The sequence below is a fragment of the Moschus berezovskii genome, chromosome 10 (assembly GCF_049115385.1).
Source record: "Moschus berezovskii isolate FMDL1 chromosome 10, NW_MosBer_1.0, whole genome shotgun sequence".
Taxonomy (NCBI): Eukaryota; Metazoa; Chordata; class Mammalia; order Artiodactyla; family Moschidae; genus Moschus; species Moschus berezovskii.
This window is the reverse complement of record NC_142469.1, coordinates 107,505,344-107,527,436: the sequence shown is the minus strand read 5'-3', so window position 1 is coordinate 107,527,436 and position 22,093 is coordinate 107,505,344. Positions and strand designations below refer to the sequence as shown.

At 46.6% G+C, this 22,093-nt stretch overlaps 1 protein-coding gene across 3 annotated transcripts; it reads left to right on the top strand.

Annotated features, from left to right (window-relative positions):
• Positions 1-207: 207 nt before the first annotated feature.
• C10H6orf118 (chromosome 10 C6orf118 homolog) lies at positions 208-20,902 on the top strand. Of its 3 annotated transcripts, XR_008686918.2 has the most exons (11): positions 208-267; positions 5,255-5,925; positions 6,861-6,983; positions 8,853-8,912; positions 10,329-10,453; positions 11,383-11,441; positions 14,960-15,141; positions 18,181-18,234; positions 18,764-18,825; positions 19,335-19,563; positions 20,678-20,811. XR_008686918.2 is itself a non-coding variant. In XM_055433385.2 (10 exons), exons 1-10 carry the CDS (start codon positions 243-245, stop codon positions 20,754-20,756), a joined length of 1,440 nt encoding a protein of 479 aa, XP_055289360.2. In that variant the 5' UTR covers positions 208-242; the 3' UTR covers positions 20,757-20,902. The 3 variants fall into 3 exon arrangements, 2 of the variants coding, with proteins under 2 accessions (XP_055289360.2, XP_055289361.2); XM_055433385.2 differs by lacking the exon at positions 19,335-19,563 and having other exon boundaries at positions 20,678-20,902; XM_055433386.2 differs by having other exon boundaries at positions 19,335-20,810.
• Positions 20,903-22,093: the final 1,191 nt, after the last annotated feature.

Genomic DNA, 22,093 nt, shown 5'->3' with positions numbered 1-22,093 from the left:
AGGTATTTTGAATTTTTTTCAAATCACATAAAGGGTTTTCTTTTAAAAGGGAAAACAGGCAAGCAAATCTAGTACTCCCTGTTCAAGATGGCCAGAGGCATAAGAGAGGTTCAGAGGCGAGATCCCTTGGCTGGGACTGTGCCCCGGTTGCCTGGCAACAGAGGAGCCCCGGAGGAGGGGCTTGGAATGTTTGTGTTTCCAGAGCAACTCCCAGCCTCAGCAGCTGCCTGTGAAAGGTGGCAATGGCTGAGGGCCCAGAGCCTAAATGTAAGTAGATGCTGAGCGTTTTGTGTTTGGTGTTTGAGGTTTGTTGGATGTTTGCCTAGGAACCAACTTCTCTAACCCAGTGTGGAAAATGAAAACCTTTCTAGCGGGGCAACTCAGCTCCCGGGGTCACCGGGATTTAGGACTGGATTTGGGAGTCAGAGCCTTTTCAGAAAATCCAGTAATAAAAGGCAGAAAACGAGGTCGGACATGTGTGTGTGTGTACGTGTGCCACCTCTGGGAGGAGGAGAAATAGGAGGAAATTTCTAGACACTGTTTCTGTGTTCTTTTTTTAAAAGATGACACATTTAGAGACGTTTTCTTTGGCACACGGCCCTTCTATAGACCTCAATAAACAGCCACACACCACAGAACATGCACACCACTGTGTCCAAAGTGCTTCCCTGTCTCTGATTTAGTTTCACACCTCTGGAGGCTGGGTTACTATGATTTTGCAAATGGGGCCGGAGGGTCTCACCTGGGTCTTTGATGAGTGCATGAAAGCTTTGATGATTCAGATTAACTGGGGGCAGAGAGAAAACTCTGGTTGAAATATTTGTTAGTTTAAATCTAGTCCAACAAACCTATTGCTGTGTCTTCCTTATCAGCATCTATTCAGAAGCTGGTTTGGATTTACTTGAAGCAAATTTATTCTCTGATCATTTTGTAAAGAACTGCATATTCCATGAATCCTTTCAACTTTTTCTTCTTTTCCTGCTTGTCAGGGTGACATGGCAGGTTATGCAAATCACAGTGTTTACAGTTTAAAACTCTTCAAAGTTTTTCATGGATGACTTGAGCCCTGGTCCTTATCACAGGATCTTGGCAGAGAGAAATGGAATCTGGATTCTCCAGGTCTAGTGAAGCAAGTTTTTCTGCAAACTAAGGAAAACAAATTCTAAGTCTGGAATGACTTGCTAATTAATTTGCTGGTGACTCCAAATCCTTTTTTGGAATAGAATAAACAAAGAAAAACAGCAATTAAGTCACCTCCTCTCATTTTCCAAAGAGAGTTGGTCTAATACATGTGAAGGTGAATTTTATGTGTCAATTAATGTGGGCTACTGTGTTGTATATTTGGTCAAGCTTTCTGGATGTTCCTGTTGAGGTGTTTTTGGGTGAGATGAACATTTAAATAAGAAGCCTTTGAGTAAGACAGATTCCCCTCCATAGGGTGGGTGGGTCACATCTAATAAGTTGAAGATCTTAAAGGAAAAAGACCGACTTTCCACTAGCAGGAGAATATCCTCCAGAAGGCATTTGGATGAACTCTGTCTTCAGCCTGCTATCCATCTTGCAGATTTTGGACTCTCCTTTTTTTGCATAATTGTGTGAGTCAATTCCTTATAATAAACCTGTCCTAGACCACCTTACCTGTCTTCTGAGAAACCTGTATGCAGGTCAAGAAGCAACAGTTAGAACTGGACATGGAACAACTGACTGGTTCCAAATCAGGAAAGGAGTATATCAAGGCTGCATAACGTCACCTTGTTTATTTAACTTATATGCAAAGTACATCATGTGAATTGCCAGCCGGATGAAGCACAAGCTGGAATCAAGACTGCTGGGAGAAATATCAACAACCTCAGATATACAGGTACCACTCTAATGACAGAAAGTGAAGAGGAACTAAAGAGTCTCTTGATGAAGGTGAAAGAGGAGAGTGAAAAGCTGGCTTGAAACATTCAAAGAACAAAGATCATAGCATCTGGTCCCATCACTTCATGGAAAATAGATGGGAAAAAAAGTGGACACCATGACAGACTTATTTTCTTGGGCTCCAGAATCACTGCAGAGGGTGACTGCAGCTATGAAATTAAAAGATGCTTGCTCCTTGGAAGGAAACCTATGACAAACCTAGACTGCATATTAAGAAGCAAGAGACATCATTTTGATGACAAAGGTCTGTACAATCAAAGTGATGGTTTTTCCATAGTCATGTATGGACGTGAGAGTTTGACCATAAAGAACTGATACTTTGAATTGTCACGTTGGAGCAGACTCTTGAGAGCCCCTTGGACTGCAAGGAGATCCAACCAGTCAATTCTAAAGGAAATCAACCTTGAATATTCATTGGAATTACTGATGCTGAAGTTGGAGCCCCAATACTTTGGCCACCTGATGAGAAGAGCTGACTCATTGGAAAAGGCCCTGATGCTGGGGGAGATTGAAGATAGAAGGAGAAGGGGATGACAGAGGGTGAGATGGTTGGATGGCATCACCGACTCAATGGAAAACAGTTTGAGCAAACTGGGAGCCACTGAAGGACGTGGAGGCCTGGCGTGCTGCAGTCCGTGAGATTGCAATGAGTTGGCCACAACGGAGTGACTGAGCAACAACATACTCATCCCTTTGGGTCAGTTTCCCTGGAGAAACCCAAGAAATGTGATTTTTTCTAAGTGCTTTCTTTATGTGTTGGTGCCTTTGACGAATTAGAATGATTATCAATTAAGATATATCTTATTTGAAAACTTGTTTAATTAATATTTTAACATTTCTTAACTGCTTTCTTTGAAGTACTAATCTATTTAATAGGGAAATTCTCAACATTGCTCCAAGATCCAGGTACACAAGGGAGACAGGCTGATTCCTTTCCACCCCCGGGCCTGCCCCCTGCCGCCCCCTGCCCAGCACAGACTCTGGGGCTGGACATGAGGAGAGAGCTCCATGGTTGCACCGTGTCCCCGGGCACTGGTGACCTCATGGCAGGGAGCGTGTCAGGTGGGCCTGACCTAATCACATGAAGTCAGACACGGGCAGGGTCAGAGGTCAAGGGCATGGGAAATATGTGGAGTGCCCTTGCTGGCTCAGGGATGAAAGCCATGTGACCGGGTAGGTGGGCAGCCCCAGGAGCCTGGAAGGATCCCACCAGCAGCCACCAAGGGGGTGGGGACCTCTGTCCTACAGCTGCAAGGAGCTGGATCCCGTCCCAACAGGACGGAGCCCAGGACGGATTTCCCCGAGGCGTCCAGGAGCCAGCCAGGCCCGACCCTGACGCGCGCTAAGTGATCCCAGCGTGGAGAGCCGGCCCGCAGCCTGAGGTGCCACCACGGGGCAGGGGACCCAAGCGGGTGTGAGGCCTCTGGACGCAGGGCTTCTCAGACAGCGCGAATCGCTGTCAGCCCTTCCCTCCAAGGTGACAATGCGGGGGTCAGGGACGCGTCCTGAACTCGGTCTCGGCCAGAGGCGGGGGCTCGGCGTGGGTCCCGGGAGGCCCTGTCCTGGCCCCGCTGGCTCGGGCGTGGCGGGACGAGGGAAGAGCCACAGGTGGGGCGGAAAAGCCGCATTCAGGAGTCACGGTGGCCCTCGTCGGGTGGGGGGACCCGCTCTGGTCACCCCAGTGGCCTCGGCCTCCCTGGAACAGAAGGGGCCTCCTTGCAGACGGGCCGGCCGCGTGGGCCGAGGGCCACAGCGGGTGTGGACGCGGGCGAAGCCTCGGCCTCCGGGAGCTCAGGATGGGCCCTCGAGGGTCCAGGGGGGCCTGGTCCGATGCCCTGCGGCGGGGCCCTCCGGCCTGGGGGACACGGCAGGACGCAGACAGCGTGGCGGCTGCTCCTGGGCGCCTGCAGGCGGCCCCGAGCAGGCCGCGCCTCAGCGCCGGCCGGGAGGAAGGCCCTCCCGCTCCTCTGTGGCGTCCGGGCGCTCCAGTCCTCCCGGAAGCCCTCAGCCGGTGTTCCGGGTGCTGCCGCCCTCTGATGACGTAGGGAGCGGCCGCCCTCTGATGACGCAGGAGCATTTATGGAACGGCCCCTCCTTGCCAGGCGCTTCGCTGCCGAAAGCGATTCTGCTGCTGCTGCTGCTGCTAAGTCACTTCAGTCGTGTCCGACTCTGTGTGACCCCATAGATGGAAGCCCACCAGGCTCCCCCGTCCCTGGGATTCTCCAGGCAAGAACACTGGAGTGGGTTGCCATTTCCTTCTCCAATGTGTGAAAGTGGAAAGTGAAAAGTGAAAGTGAAGTCGCTCAGTCGTGTCCGACCCTTAGCGACCCCACGGACTGCAGCCTACCAGGCTCCTCCATCCATGGGATTTTCTAGGCAATAGTACTGGAGTGGCTTGCCATTGCCTTCTCCATGAAAGCGATTCTATCGGTTGTCAATTAGCCGTACTGAGTAGGACGAGTCTCCTAACTTTGCTGGAGAAACTGCTTCAGAGAGGTGATTAAGGTCTCTGAGCTCACATAGCAGAAACTGACTCAAAAAGCTCGCTTTCCCCATCATCTTCTGTCCTGAGCCAGATGTCCAAATGGACCCTTACTTCTGGGACCCTTTATGGAGGGAGCTGGGGTCCCATCAACGTGCCCTGGTTTCTCTGTGGGTCACAGTCTTCCTCTGCGTGGGGAAGGGAGGGGGCCACGTGACCGACTCTTGTTTGTTTGTTTGTTTGTTTACCATGCAACAAAACCTTTATCAACATTTTGGACAGGTTCAGCTGTTACTGAAAATGGTGATTTCTAAACTTCAGTTGGGGTGAATGGCTGCAGTGCAGAACGAGGCCGCCACTGGGCATTATGAACAGAAGACTTAAGAATGAACAGCCGCCCCTCAGACGGAGGACGGGTGCGGGCTCCACTCCCCCGGATGCTGTAATCAGAAAGAGTGCGGCCGTCTTCCGGCTGCTAGCTGCAGACGAGCCTCTGCTGGCCGGGGGGAATGCCTTCCTTATCCAGGATCTCGACAGAAAATCACAGAATTCTGTAAAGCAACTATCCTTCAATTTAAAAAGAAATAAATTAAAATTTAAAACAGATTCCCTGTTGGAGTCAAGTCCCTGCTTCCTCCTCCTCGGCTCTGCGGGTCCCGGCTTGCTGATGGGACTTGCCCGTCACGTGCCCCTACCCCAGCCCTCCTCTGCAGCCGGGCTGGTCTGCCCTCTTTCCTCTCCGTGGGCTTCTGCTCTGGGAATGGTAGCTCAGCAGGTGCACCGGCCCTTTGATGGCCTCAGTGGCGAACTAGAGTGGTACTTACTGGTCCTCTTGTCTTTCCTGACCAGTTTACCTGAGGTGGAAGCACTGTGAGACGCCAGGTGTTAAGACCCTGTGCAATCTGAGGACGCTTCTGAACCAGCTGCAGAAAGACCACAGAGATGACGTCTACAAGTACACGTCCGGACACCTGAACCCCAACAAGCTCTACAGGCCCCCGGAGACCATCCTGTATCACTGGCCCAATGCCAACAGGCCCCGGGAGGCAAAAGTGTTTGGAGAGGAAAGGCTATCTGATAAGGTTAAGAAGATGAAAGATGCTTTGGCTCATTTTACTATCAACACAGCAGTGGGCCCGAGTGATGCTGAGAACACGCCACTCTTCAGGTATCTGAACCCGCCCGCACAGGCCTCCCTCGCTTCGCAGGAGGACCTGAGTCCTAAGGCAGGGTTGAGAGAGGTGGGTTCTCCTGAACGGCCAAAGCGAGAGGAGCTGAGATTGCCTGACATGAAGGTTCTGAAGTACAAGGAGGTGAGGTCCAGCCGTGAGTGTGTGATGTCCCCGCCGGGCAGGGACAAGTTCCAGTACGTCAGCTCACACTTGGCTGCCATAACGAAAGCAGACAGGTACAGGAAGTTTTTGAGCTTCCAGAGACAAGTGTTGGCAAAGCAAGACCTCTTGATGAGGGACTTCACTGGGAGCCAGGCAGCGAGGTGCCATGAGAAGAAGCTGGAGCAGGTAAGGAGGGCAGTTCTGTGATGCTATGGGGACCCCCGTCGGGTCCAGGAGTCTCAAGACTGTGGGCAGAGACTGAACCCCCGAGGCCGCATGACGCTTGCAGGTGGAACAGAAAAGGGCTGCCAGTGGCTGAGAACATCCCCTGTGACGGAGATGATGACGGTTGTTGTTGTTTAGTCACTGAGTCCCACCTGACTCTTGCGACCCTGGGGACTATAGCCCACCGGGCTCCTCTGTCCATGGGATTCTCCAGGCCAGAAGACTGGAGTGGGTTGCCATTTCTTTCTCCAGGGGTTCTTCCCAACTCAGGGATCAATCCCCGGTCTCCTGAATTGCAGGTGGAAATGCTGAGCCACCCGGGAAGCCCAGAGGGTAACGTTTAGGATGCGAGAAAAGAAGTTCGGAAGCTGGTGCCTTGGAGGTGCTTTCATATTGGAAAGCAGCAGCAGTTGCGTTGAAGGAAGTGCCCCGGGGCAGCAGAAACAACTGAGATGTTTGCCTGAGTCTTTATGAGAGAGTGCGAAGGGAGGGCGGGGAGAGTCGATGCAGTCGAGTCTGTGTAGTCTATCCAGTAGAGGGCGTTAGGCGCCGTGGGGCGCACTCCGGAGGCCTGAGAGCTCTGCTTAGTGACGGCCGACCTGGGGTTGGAAGGTGAGGGTGCAGGAAGCAGCCACCATGCGGGGTAACCAGACCTTGATGAGGGCTGTGGCTGAGAGGACTGGCGGAGAGAGGAGGGCCTTGCAAGCACTGCGGAGGCAGAGACGCCCAGTTTATTCCCTTGGCTCACAGGATGCAAGGGGATAAATGAAGCCAGGCGCTCATGCAGCCTCAGCACCAAGTGGTTTGCTACCCAGCCGACAGAATGCCCCGCCCGAGAAACTAATCAGAAAGGAAAATGAACTCTCCTGAAGCACGGTGGTTCTCTTTTCCTCCAGGAGCTCCAGAAAATATGTGTTTGTGACCCTGAAGAGTTCAACAGACTCCAGGTCTTTGGAGAAGTCTTTGAAGAAATTTGCAATAGTTCTTTGATATTTGGTGATATCTTGAAAGAAATTAAGGTAATGGACACATGCATCTCCCAGGTAACAATTGAGAGCCATGCATGAGTTTTGCACACATGAGCTCAGGCCACGCAGAAATTCTGCCCAGTTTCATGGTTTCCATTCTACACAGGAGGAGACTCATTCATGGAGAGTCAAAGGAGCAGGCGTGCAGCCACGTGAGTCGTAAGTGGGCCGTAAGTGTGAGGAAAACACCCAACTAGCTCACTTCTGAAGCCCGTATTTTTCTACTAAAGCTTCCTAATTGTAATATAAACTCTTATCAACTGCACATAAATGGACACAGATACTTCTAAAGCTATCCATATGTAATTTTAAATGCGTCCTGATGGGGTTTTAAGTTTGTTGTCATTTCCTGCTGAAAGTGACCATCATGTCACAGCTGAGTTGGAATCAGGTTACTTGAAGGGTCTGTTATTGTCCATCCCCAAATATAGGTAAGGCTTAAAAGCAGGATGGGGTGACCAGTCTCCATCCCTGGAGCGTTCATCTCTAAGAGGTTTGGTGTTCTTGTTCAGTTGCTTAGTCGTGTGTGATTCTTTGCGACCCCCATGGACCACATGCCAGGCCTCCCGTCCTTCACTAGCTTCTGAAGCTTGCTCAAAGTTACGTCCATCAATTTGGTGATTCCATCCAACCATCTCATTCTCTGTCATCCCCTTCTCCTCCTGCCTTCAATCTTTCCCAGCATCAGGGTCTTCAGGGTCTTTCCCAACAAGTGGGTTCTTCACATCACGTGGTCAAAGTATTGGAGTTTCAGCTTCAGCATCAGTCCTTCCAATGAACATTCAGGACTGATTTCCTTTAGGATGGACTGGTTGGATCTCCTTGCAGTCCAAGGGACTCGCAAGAGTCTTCTCCAGCACCACAGTTCAGAAGCATTGATTCTTTGGCACTCAGGTTTCTCACAGGTTCAGTTCAGTCGCTCAGTCGTGTCCGACTCTTTGCGACCCCAGGAATCACAGCACACCAGGCCTCCCTGTCCATCACCAACTCCCGGAGTTCACTCAAACTCATGTCCACTGAGTTGGTGATGCCATCCAGCCATCTCTTCCTCTGTCGTCCCCTTCTCCTCCTGCCCCCAATCCCTCCTAGCATCAGATTCTTTTCCAGTGAGTCAACTTGTCGCATGAGGTGGCCAAAGTATTGGAGTTTCAGCTTCAGCATCAGTCCTTCCAATGAACACCCAGGATTGATCTTTAGAATGGACTGGTTGGATCTCCTTGAAGTCCAAGGGACTCTCAAGAGTCTTCTCCAACACCACAGTTCAAAAGCATCGATTCTTCGGAGATCAGCTTTCTTCACAGTCCAACTCTCACATCCATACATGACCACAGGAAAAACCATAGCCTTGACTAGACGGACCTTTGTTGGCAAAGTAGTGTCTCTGCTTTTTAATATGCTATCTAGGTTGGTCATAACTTACCTTCCAAGGAGTAAGTGTCTTTTAATTTCATGGCTGCAATCAGCATCCGCAGTGATTTTGGAGCCCAAAAAAATAAAGTCTGACAGGAAGACCCCTAGTAGCAGAAGGTCATGTGGTGCACATGTGTCCAGGTGTTCTGTGAGTCTATCCTGAGGTGATCAATAATAGTACTCAACTGTGCTTTAAAAATGGTGAGATTTTGCACATTTCCGTGTGTATCTTATTTGATATATTGCAGAAGCATTGTTTTATTTTAAAAAATAATCTGAACTGACATTCTTTAGCCTCTTTACATACGCAAAGAAAGTTACATGGTACAGTAATCTCATAACACATTTCCAATGGCTCTTTTTCTTTCTTTTTCTTTCTTTCTCCCTCCCACCTTCCTTTCTTCCTCATTTCCTTTCTGTCTTTTTTCTTCTCTCTTTTTTTTTCTGTAGGAAGAATATGAACTCTACATGCTGTTACTTCTGAAGAACCATCCTACAGAACAGTACAAGGTAACAATCAGTAATGCTTGTCTTAAATAGAGCCTGTTTCTTCATATTTTCCAAGCATGGGGAAACAGCCTGAATCTCGGAAGCCCCGTTTGTGCCTGCATGATTTGGAACAGCGGGTACTGTTAATAGGCGTGGGCCTTATGCTCTCGAGGGCGCTGTAAGGGACCGGCCCTCTGCTCCTGGCGGCAGCAAGTGGCGGCCAGGGAGGCGCGCACGTTTCTGGACTTCGCTGCCACCTCTGGCCACCAGCTCCCGGTGACCTGCACAGACTTGTCCTCATGACCTGCTCTCCCGTGCTTGCTTTGCTCAGACGTGGCTCTGCCTCTCTGCTCCTTGAGCTCCCCCCACTGATGGCACCCCACTTTGTGGGTGGCACCCAGGTCTTTCTAGTGAGTTCCAGATTACGGCGTATCCAGCCGGTGTCCCTCTGAAGGCTGACACTTCAGTGTCTGAGCAAGCAGGTTACTGACCTTAAGAGAGGGGGGGTGACCTTGGATTCTCTGTGACACCTTCCAGGGCTTCTCTCCAGGCTTAGGTCACACGTGTGGATGCTCGGGAAGGAAAATGGACTGTAGCAATGACATTATCACGCACCCAGCTCAGAGAATATGGCACTGTCGCTAAGGCGCCTTCTGACATTTTCAATAAAGTTTCAAAATCCTGTCTATTGGGAAGGAGTGTCTCACTTTGTCTATGAAACAAACAAAGATCATGGCCTGACAAGGAGGGCAGTTCTGACTCAATCGAGAATCACACGTGTGGTTTGTTTGCTTTGAGCTATTCATGCTTCATCCAGAAAACAAGCTTCTGTTTGGCAGGAATAAGCAAAAGCTCCAGTTGGGGGTCTACCTTGCTCTTTGATTTCTGAGGCTGAGTCACTAAGGACCACATCTGCCCACATCCCCATCAAACACCAGAATGAAAACATCCCCAGGCCAGCGGGGCTCTGGATCCTTCTTCCTGGAAACTTGGCAGCCCGTCACCCAAATGAGCCAGAGATTTTTGTTTCACCACATTTGAGAAGCATTACTTTGCAGCCATAAATAGCCATTGGGTTAATATTGTTTTTAATACATTTAGAAAAATAATCTTGGTGCTGATAATAACACTCATGAAGTATTTTAGTCAGCATTTTCTTTCCCCACCCAAACCAGCAATGAAATCCCCCACCACATTTAAAAATTTCTTAGGAAAATAAAGACTCAAAATTAAAATTTTATATATGTATATACGTTACCCAGACCTTCACCCGACAGCTTACCGCTTCTCCAATATTCCCCCCTCAGGTCCATCCTTGCTGTTTACCGATTTTACTTAGCGTCCGGCCCCGGACATCTTGAACACACCGTATTAACAGAGAAAAGTCTCACCCTTTTATTCTGTTTGTCTCACCCATTCTGGCCTTGTCCTGCCCAGTCTCTGCTGACTCAGGTCCAGAGTCTGCAGAAGGGGAAGGTGAAGTCGGCGGATGTCCAGCAGGCCAGGGAGGAGCTGAGAGCGCTCGTGACCGCCATCAGAGCAGCCCTGGACCACAACGACAGGTGGGGAGGGCGATCGGGGTTGGTCTGTGCTGGGGTTACACTATTATTTTGGCCTCATTATTTCATTATTGGCCTCAGAGTGTAAAATGCTCCTTGGAAGAAAGGTTATGACCAACCTAGACAGCATATTAAAAAGCAGAGACATTACCTTGCCAACAAAGGTCCGTCTAGTCAAGCCTATGGTTTTTCCAGTGGTCATGTATGGATGTGAGAGTTGGACTGTGAAGAAAGCTGAGCAGCAAAGAATTGAACTGTGGTGTTGGAGAAGACTCTTGAGAGTCCCTTGGACTGCAAGGAAATCCAACCAGTCCATCCTAAAGGAGATCAGTCCTGGGTGTTCATTGGAAGGACTGACATTGAAGCTGAAACTCCAATACTTTGACCACCTGATGCGAAGAGCTGACTCTTTTGAAAAGTCCCTGATGCTGGGAAAGATTGAGGGCAGGAGGAGAAGGAGACAACAGAGGATGAGATGGTTGGATGGCATCACTGACTCGATGGACATGAGTTTGAGTGAACTCCGGGAGTTGGTGAAGGACAGGGAGGCCTGGCGTGCTGCAGTCCATGGAGTTGCAAAGAGTTGGACACAACTGAGCAACTGAACTGAACTGAACTGTGTGTAAAATGGCTCGTTTCTTTTCGTCCTTCCTTCTTAAAAATTCACATCACAAAGGAACATCCATAAATACTAAAAGACCAGCTCCTTTAACCGGTGGCTTAGGCGCTCTTGATGAGAAAGTACCTTTAGTTCATTGAACTTGACAAATTCAGTCTCATTCTATCTACATCTTCAAGCCATCTTTTCATTGTTAGAAACTAAGGATCAGATCTTATTTCTCAGTTTTTAAGTCTGTGATATAAGAGAGATAAAAGGAGGAAGGTATGAACACGGTGCTAACGTATCACGATGTTTTATTACCAAACCGTAGGCTCAGAAATGAATTGGAGCAGGAGCGTGTACTGCTGGAGGCTGCAAGGAACCAGGCAGGCAAGTAACCCTGTGACTGATCTTCTGACGTGAGGTTTGCTGTGACCTCCGCGGGAGGAATCTTCAGGACTGGTTCCCTGTTCATGGCTTCTGCTGCTAGTTGCTTGAAAAGGTTTCTCAGAGAGGTTATTATCTTTCCCCTGCGCCCATCAAGTTCTTTAGAAATTCAGAAGTTTTCATTTTTACTTGAAGTGGTTTAAAGTGCTTTATAGACACAAGGAAGTAGTCGGTCTCTTGGGGAGATCTGTCTGGGTGAAGATGTTTATCCCCGTTTCTGTTGCTTTGGGCACGCTTGCTTGTCGAGTTGCTCTGTAATCAGAGACAGCTCGTGTGTGTTTCACTTTCCTGTAAGATCTTCATGGGTTTTAGTGAAACTTTGAATGAATTCAGGACCTTATGTCGAGAGAATGACCAAGATACTTGAAATAGATTTTAAGAACCTTGACGCAATGGTGTAAATATGAGAATCAACTCCTCTGAGAAAGTGTTGAAAAACTAAATGTGTATATTTTAGAGAAAGTGTCTTGAAATACATGGTGGATTTTAGGGGGGAGCTGTGAATACTTCAGGGCATCCCTGGGGGATGGAAACAGAGGAAGTGTTGCTGTGGCCTGTGGTTTCCAGGGTAACAGCAAGGAGGATGGTCCAGTCTGGTTTTCAGACACTTTGTGTCTTTATTCTTGGATCAGAGGAGTCAGGTTTTCTGGACAATGAGGTTCTGTCCAGGTGTGGGGCACCTGCTCTTGCAAAGGGGCCTCAACGTGCGCGTCTCAGCATCCCACTCACACGGCTGTTACGTGAAACACTTCCATGATACTTCTGCCTGTTCAGTGGAGGCAAGGACAGCGCTTCCCTCATCCTTAAGAGGATCCGATACGATGCAAGAACACACGGCCTGGCACAGCGGAGTCACTCTTCCTGTGGGTTCCTCCTCATGCCATTATTACTCATGAAGAGGGACACACGGTTCATGGGAAATCAGTGACAGTCTGTGAATATTTACGCACTCAATGAAATAATAAAAATGATCTCAAAATTGGGTACACCATTCACAGCTGGATTAAATAAACCAAATAGGTTCAGTTGACTGTATCTCTCATTGACCTCTACAGCTGACCCTGTGGCTCAGTCAAGTGCTGCTCCCTCTCCAGGTTTGTTACGCACTAATTCACAGGAATCACACTTTCATCTCAACATCTTTGAGGATGCTCTCACAAGTCTGATGGTCTTGGGTTCTTTGGCAAACTTGGCCTCAAAGGTTCTGACCCCAGAGGATTTCGCTTTCCTTCCTCTGGTTCTTTCTGCCCTCCCATGAGCCAGGCCTGTGTGGTTTGCCTGATGGGCATCTTTCAAGGGTTTCATGTGGCCTGAGTCTCCAGGCAGCCTGGTCTTGTGATTCTTCCAGAGCTCGGAGGTTGGTGGATTCCTTCTCTATCTGCAATCCTGCTCATTCTTTTTTAATGTTTTTAAAAAATGTATTGAAATGTAGTTGATTTACATATATATATATGGGCTTTCTGGGTAACTCAGTGGTAAAGAATTCATCTGCAGTGCAGGAGATGCAGCTTTGATCCCTGGGTTGGGTAGAACCCCTGGAGGAGGGTATGGCAACCCACTTCAATATTCTTGCCTGGAGAGTCCCATGGACAGAGGAGCCTGGCGGGCTACAGTCCACGGGGTCGCAGAGAGTCGGACACGACTGAACTGACTTAGCATGCACCATGCAGTATTCTGTGGTATGCACTGCATCTTCTTTGTCTCTGCCGATGCACACTGAGCTTGCTGCATGTCTTCTGCTGTGAACAGTGCTGCAAGGGACGTGTGCTGGCTCCTCTCCAGAAGGCGCAAGATGAGGCTGGAACTCCCTGGTCTTCTGTCTCCTGCTGTTTCTTAAAACTGGCCATTTTAAAAAATTTAACACTTTATTGCTAAACGCTAACAGAATAACATGGCAAAGGCTCATAAAAATGATAAGCAAAAAGTAGTTACCAATTTTCTAGGCCTGCAGTAATCTTGTCTTAGTATTTGATCCTAGCTGTTTCTGACACGCGTTCAAAGACTTTTAAAGAAACCCGGTATCCTGCCTGTTTCCTCCTGTATTCTCTTTCATTTCCTGTGGACTTCCCCTGTTTTGATGCCATGATCTTCCTCTTGAGGTAGAAAAACAAGGAGCAGTCCCTGGAGTGGCTTTATACACCTTTTATCTTCCTTGCTACCAGTTTCTTATTTCGCGTGAAACCTTCAGTTTGGATCGAGATGGGAATCAAAGACATTTTCGTTGGATCTCTCAGAACTCATGTGAGAAGCTTAAGTATGACTACCTCTGCTCCAGCAAGTTTGCTTGCCCTGTATCTGCTTAACTAATTCACCCAAATTTCAAAACTCATCTTCACACTTTTCCCTTCTTCCAAATTTGGCAGGTTTGAATGACAGCAGTGACTTGGTATGTATCAATAGGTTAGATCACTCTTGCTAATGGCAATTTTCCATTAAAAAAAAAAAGTAGCTGTTCTTTCTCAAAGAATTAAGTCTTCCCACTCGTCAGAACCTACCTGCACTGGCTGAGAAGAGAGCATCCTTACAACCGAGTCATTTCTGTGTCCATCTCTCTGCTCCTTAAATACCGATCTTTGTTGGAGCTCACTCAGCATGTTTTCGGCTCAATCCACTCGTTTTTGATTCTAGATCTCTTTCCTGCTAACACAGCTTTTTCAGGCTTACAGTCTGCATCTGCCACTGCTTCCTGCACATGGCACCTGATTGTCAGCTCAGCAAGTCCAAGGTTAAGCTTTCCTCTCTGAATTTACCTGTCCTTGGAAGTTGCAGTGAATGGCATCTCCAGACACATGGAGGCTTAAGCCGGGGTACCAGTGGTGGTATCTTCACTCTCTGCCCCTCAGCCACAACACGGCTTGTTGTAAGTGGCCAGGCTGGCTTCAGACCTGTTCAGCCAACTTTGACTGGTTTCTTCCCGTGGGCTAGAAGACTTTTTCTGATCTGCCGCCTGCTCCTTGTTAGTGTTATGATTTCCTGTTTCTCCCCTGGCCCTCAGTGCCCCCACCATAGAGTGTAAATTCCCTCTTCTGGAAGGTGTCAGCTCTGCTGCTCTGCCTGCCCCCCATGCCCTCCCGCTCACCTGACTCCTGCCCATCCTCCTGGCCTCTCCTCAGTCCCAAAGTCATCCTTGCACCTTGCCCATGCTGTGCGAGGTGCTCAATAAAGACTCATCAAGTATGCAAATGAGTTAAAGGGGGGACACCCCATTCTTGGGTCTGCTATCCTTGCCTTTACTGTTTATATTTTTAATAGGAAAATATAGAAAAATATATATCTGCACGAAGGCAATGAAACATATATACTTAATTTGGCTCTCATAATCTTTATTGATGTGCTTGAAGTTTGCATTACATTATATTTTATAAGTATATACAATGTACTTAATATTGTTAATACATAATGTTACTAATAAGAATTAAGGCATTAAACACAGAATCTGTTGTTTTTAAAAAATATTCCAGAATCACCTGAGAAAAAGGTCCTGAAGGAGGAGGACCTTACTCTTATTGAGAAAGTTGAAAAAAAGAGGTGTGAAGTACTTCATAAATGGGATGAGATTCAAGCTCTTGAAAGAGTAATTAAAACAAGCTTTGTTCATACTGGAATTTTGCAAATCACTGAAAGTAAGATCAAAAGCTTAGAGGTATGCAAATTGTTTATTTCAATGTCTACGTTGTTATTTTGCTGGAAGACCTTGGCAAACATATGAAGTGATTAGACTTTCAATGGAGGCAAAATATAACATTTGGTTTAAACATATTTTCATTTCAACCACTTTGTAGCAAATGATAGAATAATTAAGAAATGTAGCTGAACTAGGTCTTTTAGGTGGTGCTGGCAGTGGCACCCCGCTCCAGTCCTCTTGCCTGGAAAATCCCTTGGACGGAGGAGCCTGGTGGGCTGCCGTCCATGGGGTTGCTAGAAGTCGGACACGACTGAGCGACTTCCCTTTCACTTTCACACATTGGAGAAGGAAATGGCAACCCACTCCAGTGTTCTTGCCTGGAGAATCCCAGGGAGGGGGGAGCCTGGTGGGCTTCTGTCTATGGGGTCACACAGAGTCGGACATGACTGAAGCAACTTAGCAGCAGCAGCAGCAGCTGTAGAGAACATGCCTGCCAACGCAGGAGACATAAGAGACATAAGTTTGATCCCTGGGTCTACCAGATCCCCTGAAAGAAGGCATGGCAACCCTCCAGTATTCTTGCCTGGAGAGTCCCATGGACAGAGGCGCCTGGAGGGCTACAGTCCATGGGGTCACAAAAAGTCAGACATGACTGAGCAACTTAGCCTGTATGTATGCATAGCTAAGACAACAAAAGTGAAGGTGATAAAAATTCTGTAGAGCTCTGTTAAGGGTCATCCTGAATCTCTTTCAGCCCAGTTGACATCTCTTAGAAATTAGCAATTTTATATGCAAAATGCTTGTCGTAAAGATAATGACTGGTGTCGTTTAGTGCCCAATGTTTGCTATGTAATTTAATCTGAAGCCTAGAGAGGCTAAGTGACCCACCCAATATGACACAAGACAGAGGTGGCAAAGCTGGGATTCAGCTTAAATCTTCTAGGCCCTAAAGTCCTTGTAATTTCTATTGAGCCACACTGACCCCATGGTTACATGTATAATTAGTTGCACATTATGCTGGAAGATAGGATTAGTTACTGCCATTGAGGACCTGCTGTATTAGAGTTGAACAACTGTTGGTGACCATTTTCTTGATAACAATAAAATTATGATCTTGTTATGATATGATCTTGATACACATAAATTATTATGTGTATTATGATACTGTTTTGAAATGCTATGATAGCCTCCTTCTTAGGTTATAACCTATTTTTAATTGTGCAAAATCTTACTCAATATAATTTCTGCTTATACAGTTTGTAAGTCATATGTGATTATCCTTTGCTCTCCTGGTTATAGAGTTACATGTATTTTCCCAACCCTGCTGCTGCTGAGTCACATCAGTCGTGTCCAGCTCTGTGTGACCCCTTAGACGGAAGCCCACCAGTCTCCCCCGTCCCTGGGATTCTCCAGGCAAGAACACTGGAGTGGGTTGCCATTTCCGTCTCCAATGTGTGAAAGTGAAAAGTGAAAGTGAAGTCGCTCAGTAGTGTCCGACCCTTAGCGACCCCACGGACTGCAGCCTACCAGGCTCCTCCATCCATGGGATTTTCCAGGCAAGAGTACTGGAGTGGCTTGCCATTGCCTTCTCCAGTCCCAACCCTACTTTATTTTTAAAGCCTAATTATAGGAAGGTGGTGGTGGTCCAAACTTGCTTTGGATTCTCTTGTCTCTCTTTGAAAATAATCTGGTCAGATTTCTTTCTGTGTTTTCACTGAGAGTCTGCCCCCATTTTTTAAACTTAATAATGTCCTAAAAAGAAACACTATTTTATAGTTGAATGTTTAAACAGTGAAAACCAGTTATAACTTTATGTGTTCTGAGCAAGCTATAATGCAAAATCATGTAAACTTTGCTTTCAAAATTGAAACTTCTTTTAAACCTGGGAAATAGAAGATTCTATATAATGATTCCATATCAATAATTTATATTACTTTAAATATTTATTATTTTGACTCCTTAATTCAAATACTGGAGGATATAGTAGAACTGCATTTATTATCCTATTAAATAACTGATTTCTGGGTCTGGATTTGAAATGTTATTTCTAACCAGAAGAAAAAATAACTAAATGTATCACAGGTTTACGATGCACCGATACTGCTGTTAATAGTACAAAAGTACTATTTCATTTAATCCCAAACAACCCGAAAAGATAGCTGTTTTTATTAACCCCCTTTTTCATATGGAGAGACCAAGGCATACATATGCTCAGTAACTTGGTCAAGCTGACAGGGAGCAAGTGGTGGAATTGCGCTGTACAGTCAGCCCAGCTCCCTGGTTGCATGTTTTCCAGCCTCACGATGTGCTGATAATCGCGAGTGACTTCTATTACGGTGTGTCTGGAAGAGCAAGCCTTTCCACCCCTTCATCGTCGTGTTGTTCACAGCTATCTTGAGTGTTCTCATTTACAGTATAACTAATTATTCAGCCTCAGTACTAAATACTCTTGGTTTTTCTACTGTGCTCATAATGAATTTATAGATTCATTTGGGGAGAAATGACAGCTTTACAGTATTAACACTCCATCTAGGATCTTTTTATATTTATTTTAATGCATTGGTCTTAAAGATTTTTTCTCACTTTTGTTTTGTGACTTTTTGGTATCTGTTACTATTGTGAATGTAAACTCAAAAGATTTTTTCTTAACTTTACAGTTTATAATCAGTTTATAATCAGTTTATAATCTATATATGCATGACTTATTGATATTTGTATTTTTATATTGTATCCAGCCATCTTAAAAATTCCATTATTAGTTCCAAAAATATGTGGAATGTGCCTATTCTGGAACTTCCCTAAAATTCTCTAGTTTTTTGCAACATTCACCTCCACCTCCTGTGCTTTCTGACCCAGAGGGCTAGGATTATTCTCTCTTACTGCACAGCCTTCAAGGCATGCTTTGTATATCCACTGTTTTTAAGTGGTGTGCTACTGAATATGTTTGAAAATAAAATAATAGCATTCACAGAATACTTTTTGTTCCATAAATGGTGAAAAATACTGAGCAAATATTGTTAACCACTTGTCTTTCTTTTGAAACCATTTTTCCTTTAGACTGAAACTATAAAGTTGGAAACAACAAATAAAATTTTAATGAAGAAAATTCAAGTAAGTTTTTAGAGTCTGCTTTTCAATAGAAATATTTCTGCTAGTGCCTTCTTGTGCTATGTGATAAATCAAATATGGAGGTGTATGCAAAATCTTTCAAACGATGATGTTCTGGCATGGCAGGACTATCTCGCTATGCTGACATTAGCTTAAAACTGGACAGGTGTAAGCTAATACATTAATGAAAATATTCTCCTTTTAATGGTTGAATGTGTCCATCAGAATTGACCATTTCTCTAACCCACTACTCATAACAGTGAATTATCATGAGTTTATGAATGCCATGGCTCCCTTAATGACTTCTCACTATAGCCCTCTGAAACGCTTGGTGACAGTTCGCTGCTTCATAGTTCGCAGTGCTACCTTGATTGTCTGCGTGTGCCTCTGCACTGTGTTTGGTATGAGTTAGCATGCTGTGCCTGGCTCTAGACGCAGTCGTGTATTTGGATGCAATTGTCAGCATTACTGATGTTGCCATGACCAGGACCGTGCCGCTGTGTGTGACCAAGTGATCTTTAATTCTCGGTAGTTTATTGTGAACTACGTCAAGCAGATCTTGGGGAAGAACAAGCTGACAGAGGAGGAGCAGCAGTGAGTATTGAAGCTCTGATGGAGCAACTGCCGTAAGCTGACGCTGGAGCCGTTAAAGCCACCCATTTACAAGTGGGTGAGCTGGACAAGGCTTCTGAAGCCTGGGGCTCCTGAGTGTAACTCCACATACTTTATATATGCTGCATCTTTCCCTTTGCTTAAGAATTCCTGGTCCAAGGTTTAAATCTCCACCATATGTATTATTTAGCAATATAGAAATACATTTTTTTTAAAAAAGCTGAAGAGTTGAAGGTGATTCCTCAAGGGGAAGGATCAAGAAAGTGGAGAGCCACTGTGAGTGGCTTTCTTTTCTCAAATTGCATGCCTTTAGTGATACTAAATACATGATAAATTTTCATGTAGCTGGTAGTGATACATGAAAAAACCTATACAGGTATTAGTCTGAAAGATTTAATTTAAAAATCAAATGGTGACTATTATTATCTCTTACATAAGTTTAGATTTTACAGAGTTAACTTTCTGAGTTGGTACCATCGTTCAAACCTCAGGATTTGAGAAGGCTGGAAAAATCACTGATAGTTTAAACATGAAAAAAGCTTATCACATCAACAAGTAAAAAGACGTTTAGTTGGCGGTGGCACGGGTTCAGTGGAGTCAAGGAGCAGCGGCTCTTTTCCTTCCCTGCCGCCCTTGGGTGGCTCTCCGCCTCAGGGTGGCCGCCTGGCTGTCTGTCCCGGGGGACGGAAGGGGAAACCGCAGGACAGCTGGCATCTCATGGTGAGTCTGTTCTGTTGGATTTAGGTAGGAAAGCCCGCCCCAGGGACTTCCACTGTATCTCATTGGTCACCAAGGCGACCCTTAGCTGCAAAAGAGTCAGAAAATGGACCATCAGACTTGCCAGCTTACGTGTTAGAGAAAGGAGAAAAGGTGTTAGGCTGGGTGCTGGTTGAACCACGCAGGGAGATCCAGGTTCTGTGAGGCCTTGCATAATGTCGGGTGTTCTCAATGGAAAAGAACGCGGAAATGCAAACACGACATTTGGAAAAGTCCTCCAGAGCTTTGTTAATGAGAATGAACTCACCTGATATGGCTCAGATGGTAAAGAATCCACCTGCAATGTGGGAGACCTGGGTTCGATCCCTGGGTTGAGAAGTTCCCATGGAGGAGGGCATGGCATCCCACTCCAGTATTCTTGCCTGGAGAATCCCCATGGACAGAGGAGCCTGGAGGGCTATAGTCCATGGGGTCGCAAAGAGTCAGACGTGACCGAGTGGCTAAGCACACACACAAACATCATTAGGTAAGGGCTTCCTGGGTAACTCAACTGGTAAAGACTCTGTCTGCAGTGCAGGAGACCCTGGTCCAATTCCTAGGTCAGGAAGATCCCCTGGAGAAGGGATAGGCTACCCACTCCAGAGTTCTCAGGCTTCCCTGGTGGCTCAGCTGGTAAAGAATCCACCTGCAATGTGGGCGACCTGGGTGTGATCCCTGGGTTGGGAAGATCCCCTGGAGAAGGGAACAGCTACCCACTTCAGTATTCTGGCCTGGAGAATCCCATGGACAGAGGAGCCTGGCGGGCTACACTCCGTGGGGTCACAAAGAGTCGGACACAACTGAGCAGCTAAGTGCACAGCGTCATTAGGGTAAACCCTCCTCTGTGGCACAAACTATTTGGCCTGGAAAGTGTTGCAGAGGCCCGGGACCATATGCAGGCCACATCCAAGGCCAAACATCTACGACAAGTACCCTTTAAAATGGAAGTGGAGGGTTTCAAGTCTTCCTATGAGTGTTTGAGTAAATGTGCTTTAATAGATGTTTGTTTTGAAATTTTCTTTTATGATTCATGTACTTTTTCTGTAACCCGTTGTACTCATCTGTTTTATATTTTAAGGAATCTTTGGAGATTTATTAAAGAATTTGCAAACTTGAAAGAGACCGATATCTTAAGTGACGGGAAGAATGGCCTATGAAAATTCACAACCACCACGTACATGCCATGTGGGTGTGTGGCGGTATACATCAAAGAAGACACATTTCACGTTGTCAGTTTTAATCTCCAGTAACGTCAATGTGGTCTTTGTATTGTTCTCAAGATACTGAATTAAATACATGTATTCACGTGGTTCATTTTACTTTGTATATATGTTCATAACAGTAGTCGTTCCGGGAGTAATTTCTGCTTTCATTCAATCGCTTTCTTCAGGAAAAAAATACTTTCAATTATTTGATAGGGACAGGAAATTCAGTACTGCTGCAACATAGATTAAACTTATTTCTTACTTGCCAGTGCAAGTTTAAGTATAAACATTTAACAAAATGCGGTGGTGTGTAATAAATCTCCATTTAATTAAATTGTCTTTACTGATTGTGAGTGGTGCAGTGTTTCACCAGTGTCACTAAACTGGCCTGGTTCTTTACACTGCACCTGTTACCTGATTCTGACCTTCATGACAGCTGCGTGAGCTGGAATTTGTTCTTATCCTTGCTTTGCCTGTAATATGGTCCGAGCATGTAGAGTCAAGGCAAGTCCAGTTTCTTTGTTCTCTGGCTGTTGTGAAGGTCAAAAGTAAGTGATACATATAAACACAAGGGCTGTAATCGTAACTTAGATGTGTCGGGTGACAAACATTCGTTTACATAAACCTTTAATGTCCAAGTCCCACATGTTAGGCTAGGGGAAGCACAGAGGTTGCCCCAAGTTCAAGGTCTCCAGGGGCCAAGTGACACCAAGAGGGTCCATCAGAGATGCTTCGGGAATGCTGGGCTTTGAGAGAGCACGAGATCCGAGAGAAACTGGAGTCCTAACACAGAGGATACACTCAGCATAAGTTTGAGGTGAGGGAGGAGCAGGTGAATCAGTTGTTTTCTGAAAGTGGCCACTGGGGTCCAGGAGTGGATGTTGGGGTAGCGCCAGGGTGAGCCAGGTGTGTGGGTGTTTGTGAATGGAGACAGTGGTCACACACTGCTTTTAACACACGCAAAACCGGTGCCAGGCCCCTCTCGCCAACAGGTCACCCAGCAGTTATGCTTCAAGTTCCTGTGTGTTGCGATAGAAAGAGTATCTCAGTCTGTCATATGCCCCACGTGTTCCTGGGGGCAGGAGAAGGCGTCTCACGTGTCCATGAGTTTGGGTTTCCTCCTGGCAGGCACTTTGCCAGGCGCATGTCTCCTGAGCTCTCCCGTCCTCCGCAGCCCGCCTGCCGCGGTACTCAGGAACGTGTGTTTGTACGCCCGGGGCAGCTGGGAGGCGCATCTCCACAACGCTTCATGCTCTGTGCAGCAGAAGTCCACACTGGGTGGCTTCCGT

Coding starts and splice junctions, on each gene's coding strand:
- C10H6orf118 (XM_055433385.2), top strand. CDS start 243: ATGGCTGAGGGCCCAGAGCCTAAAT. Junction 15,142..18,180: donor GTAAGATCAAAAGCTTAGAG/GTATGCAAATTG, acceptor TTTTTCCTTTAG/ACTGAAACTATAAAGTTGGA. Junction 18,826..20,677: donor CTGACAGAGGAGGAGCAGCA/GTGAGTATTGAA, acceptor TTATATTTTAAG/GAATCTTTGGAGATTTATTA.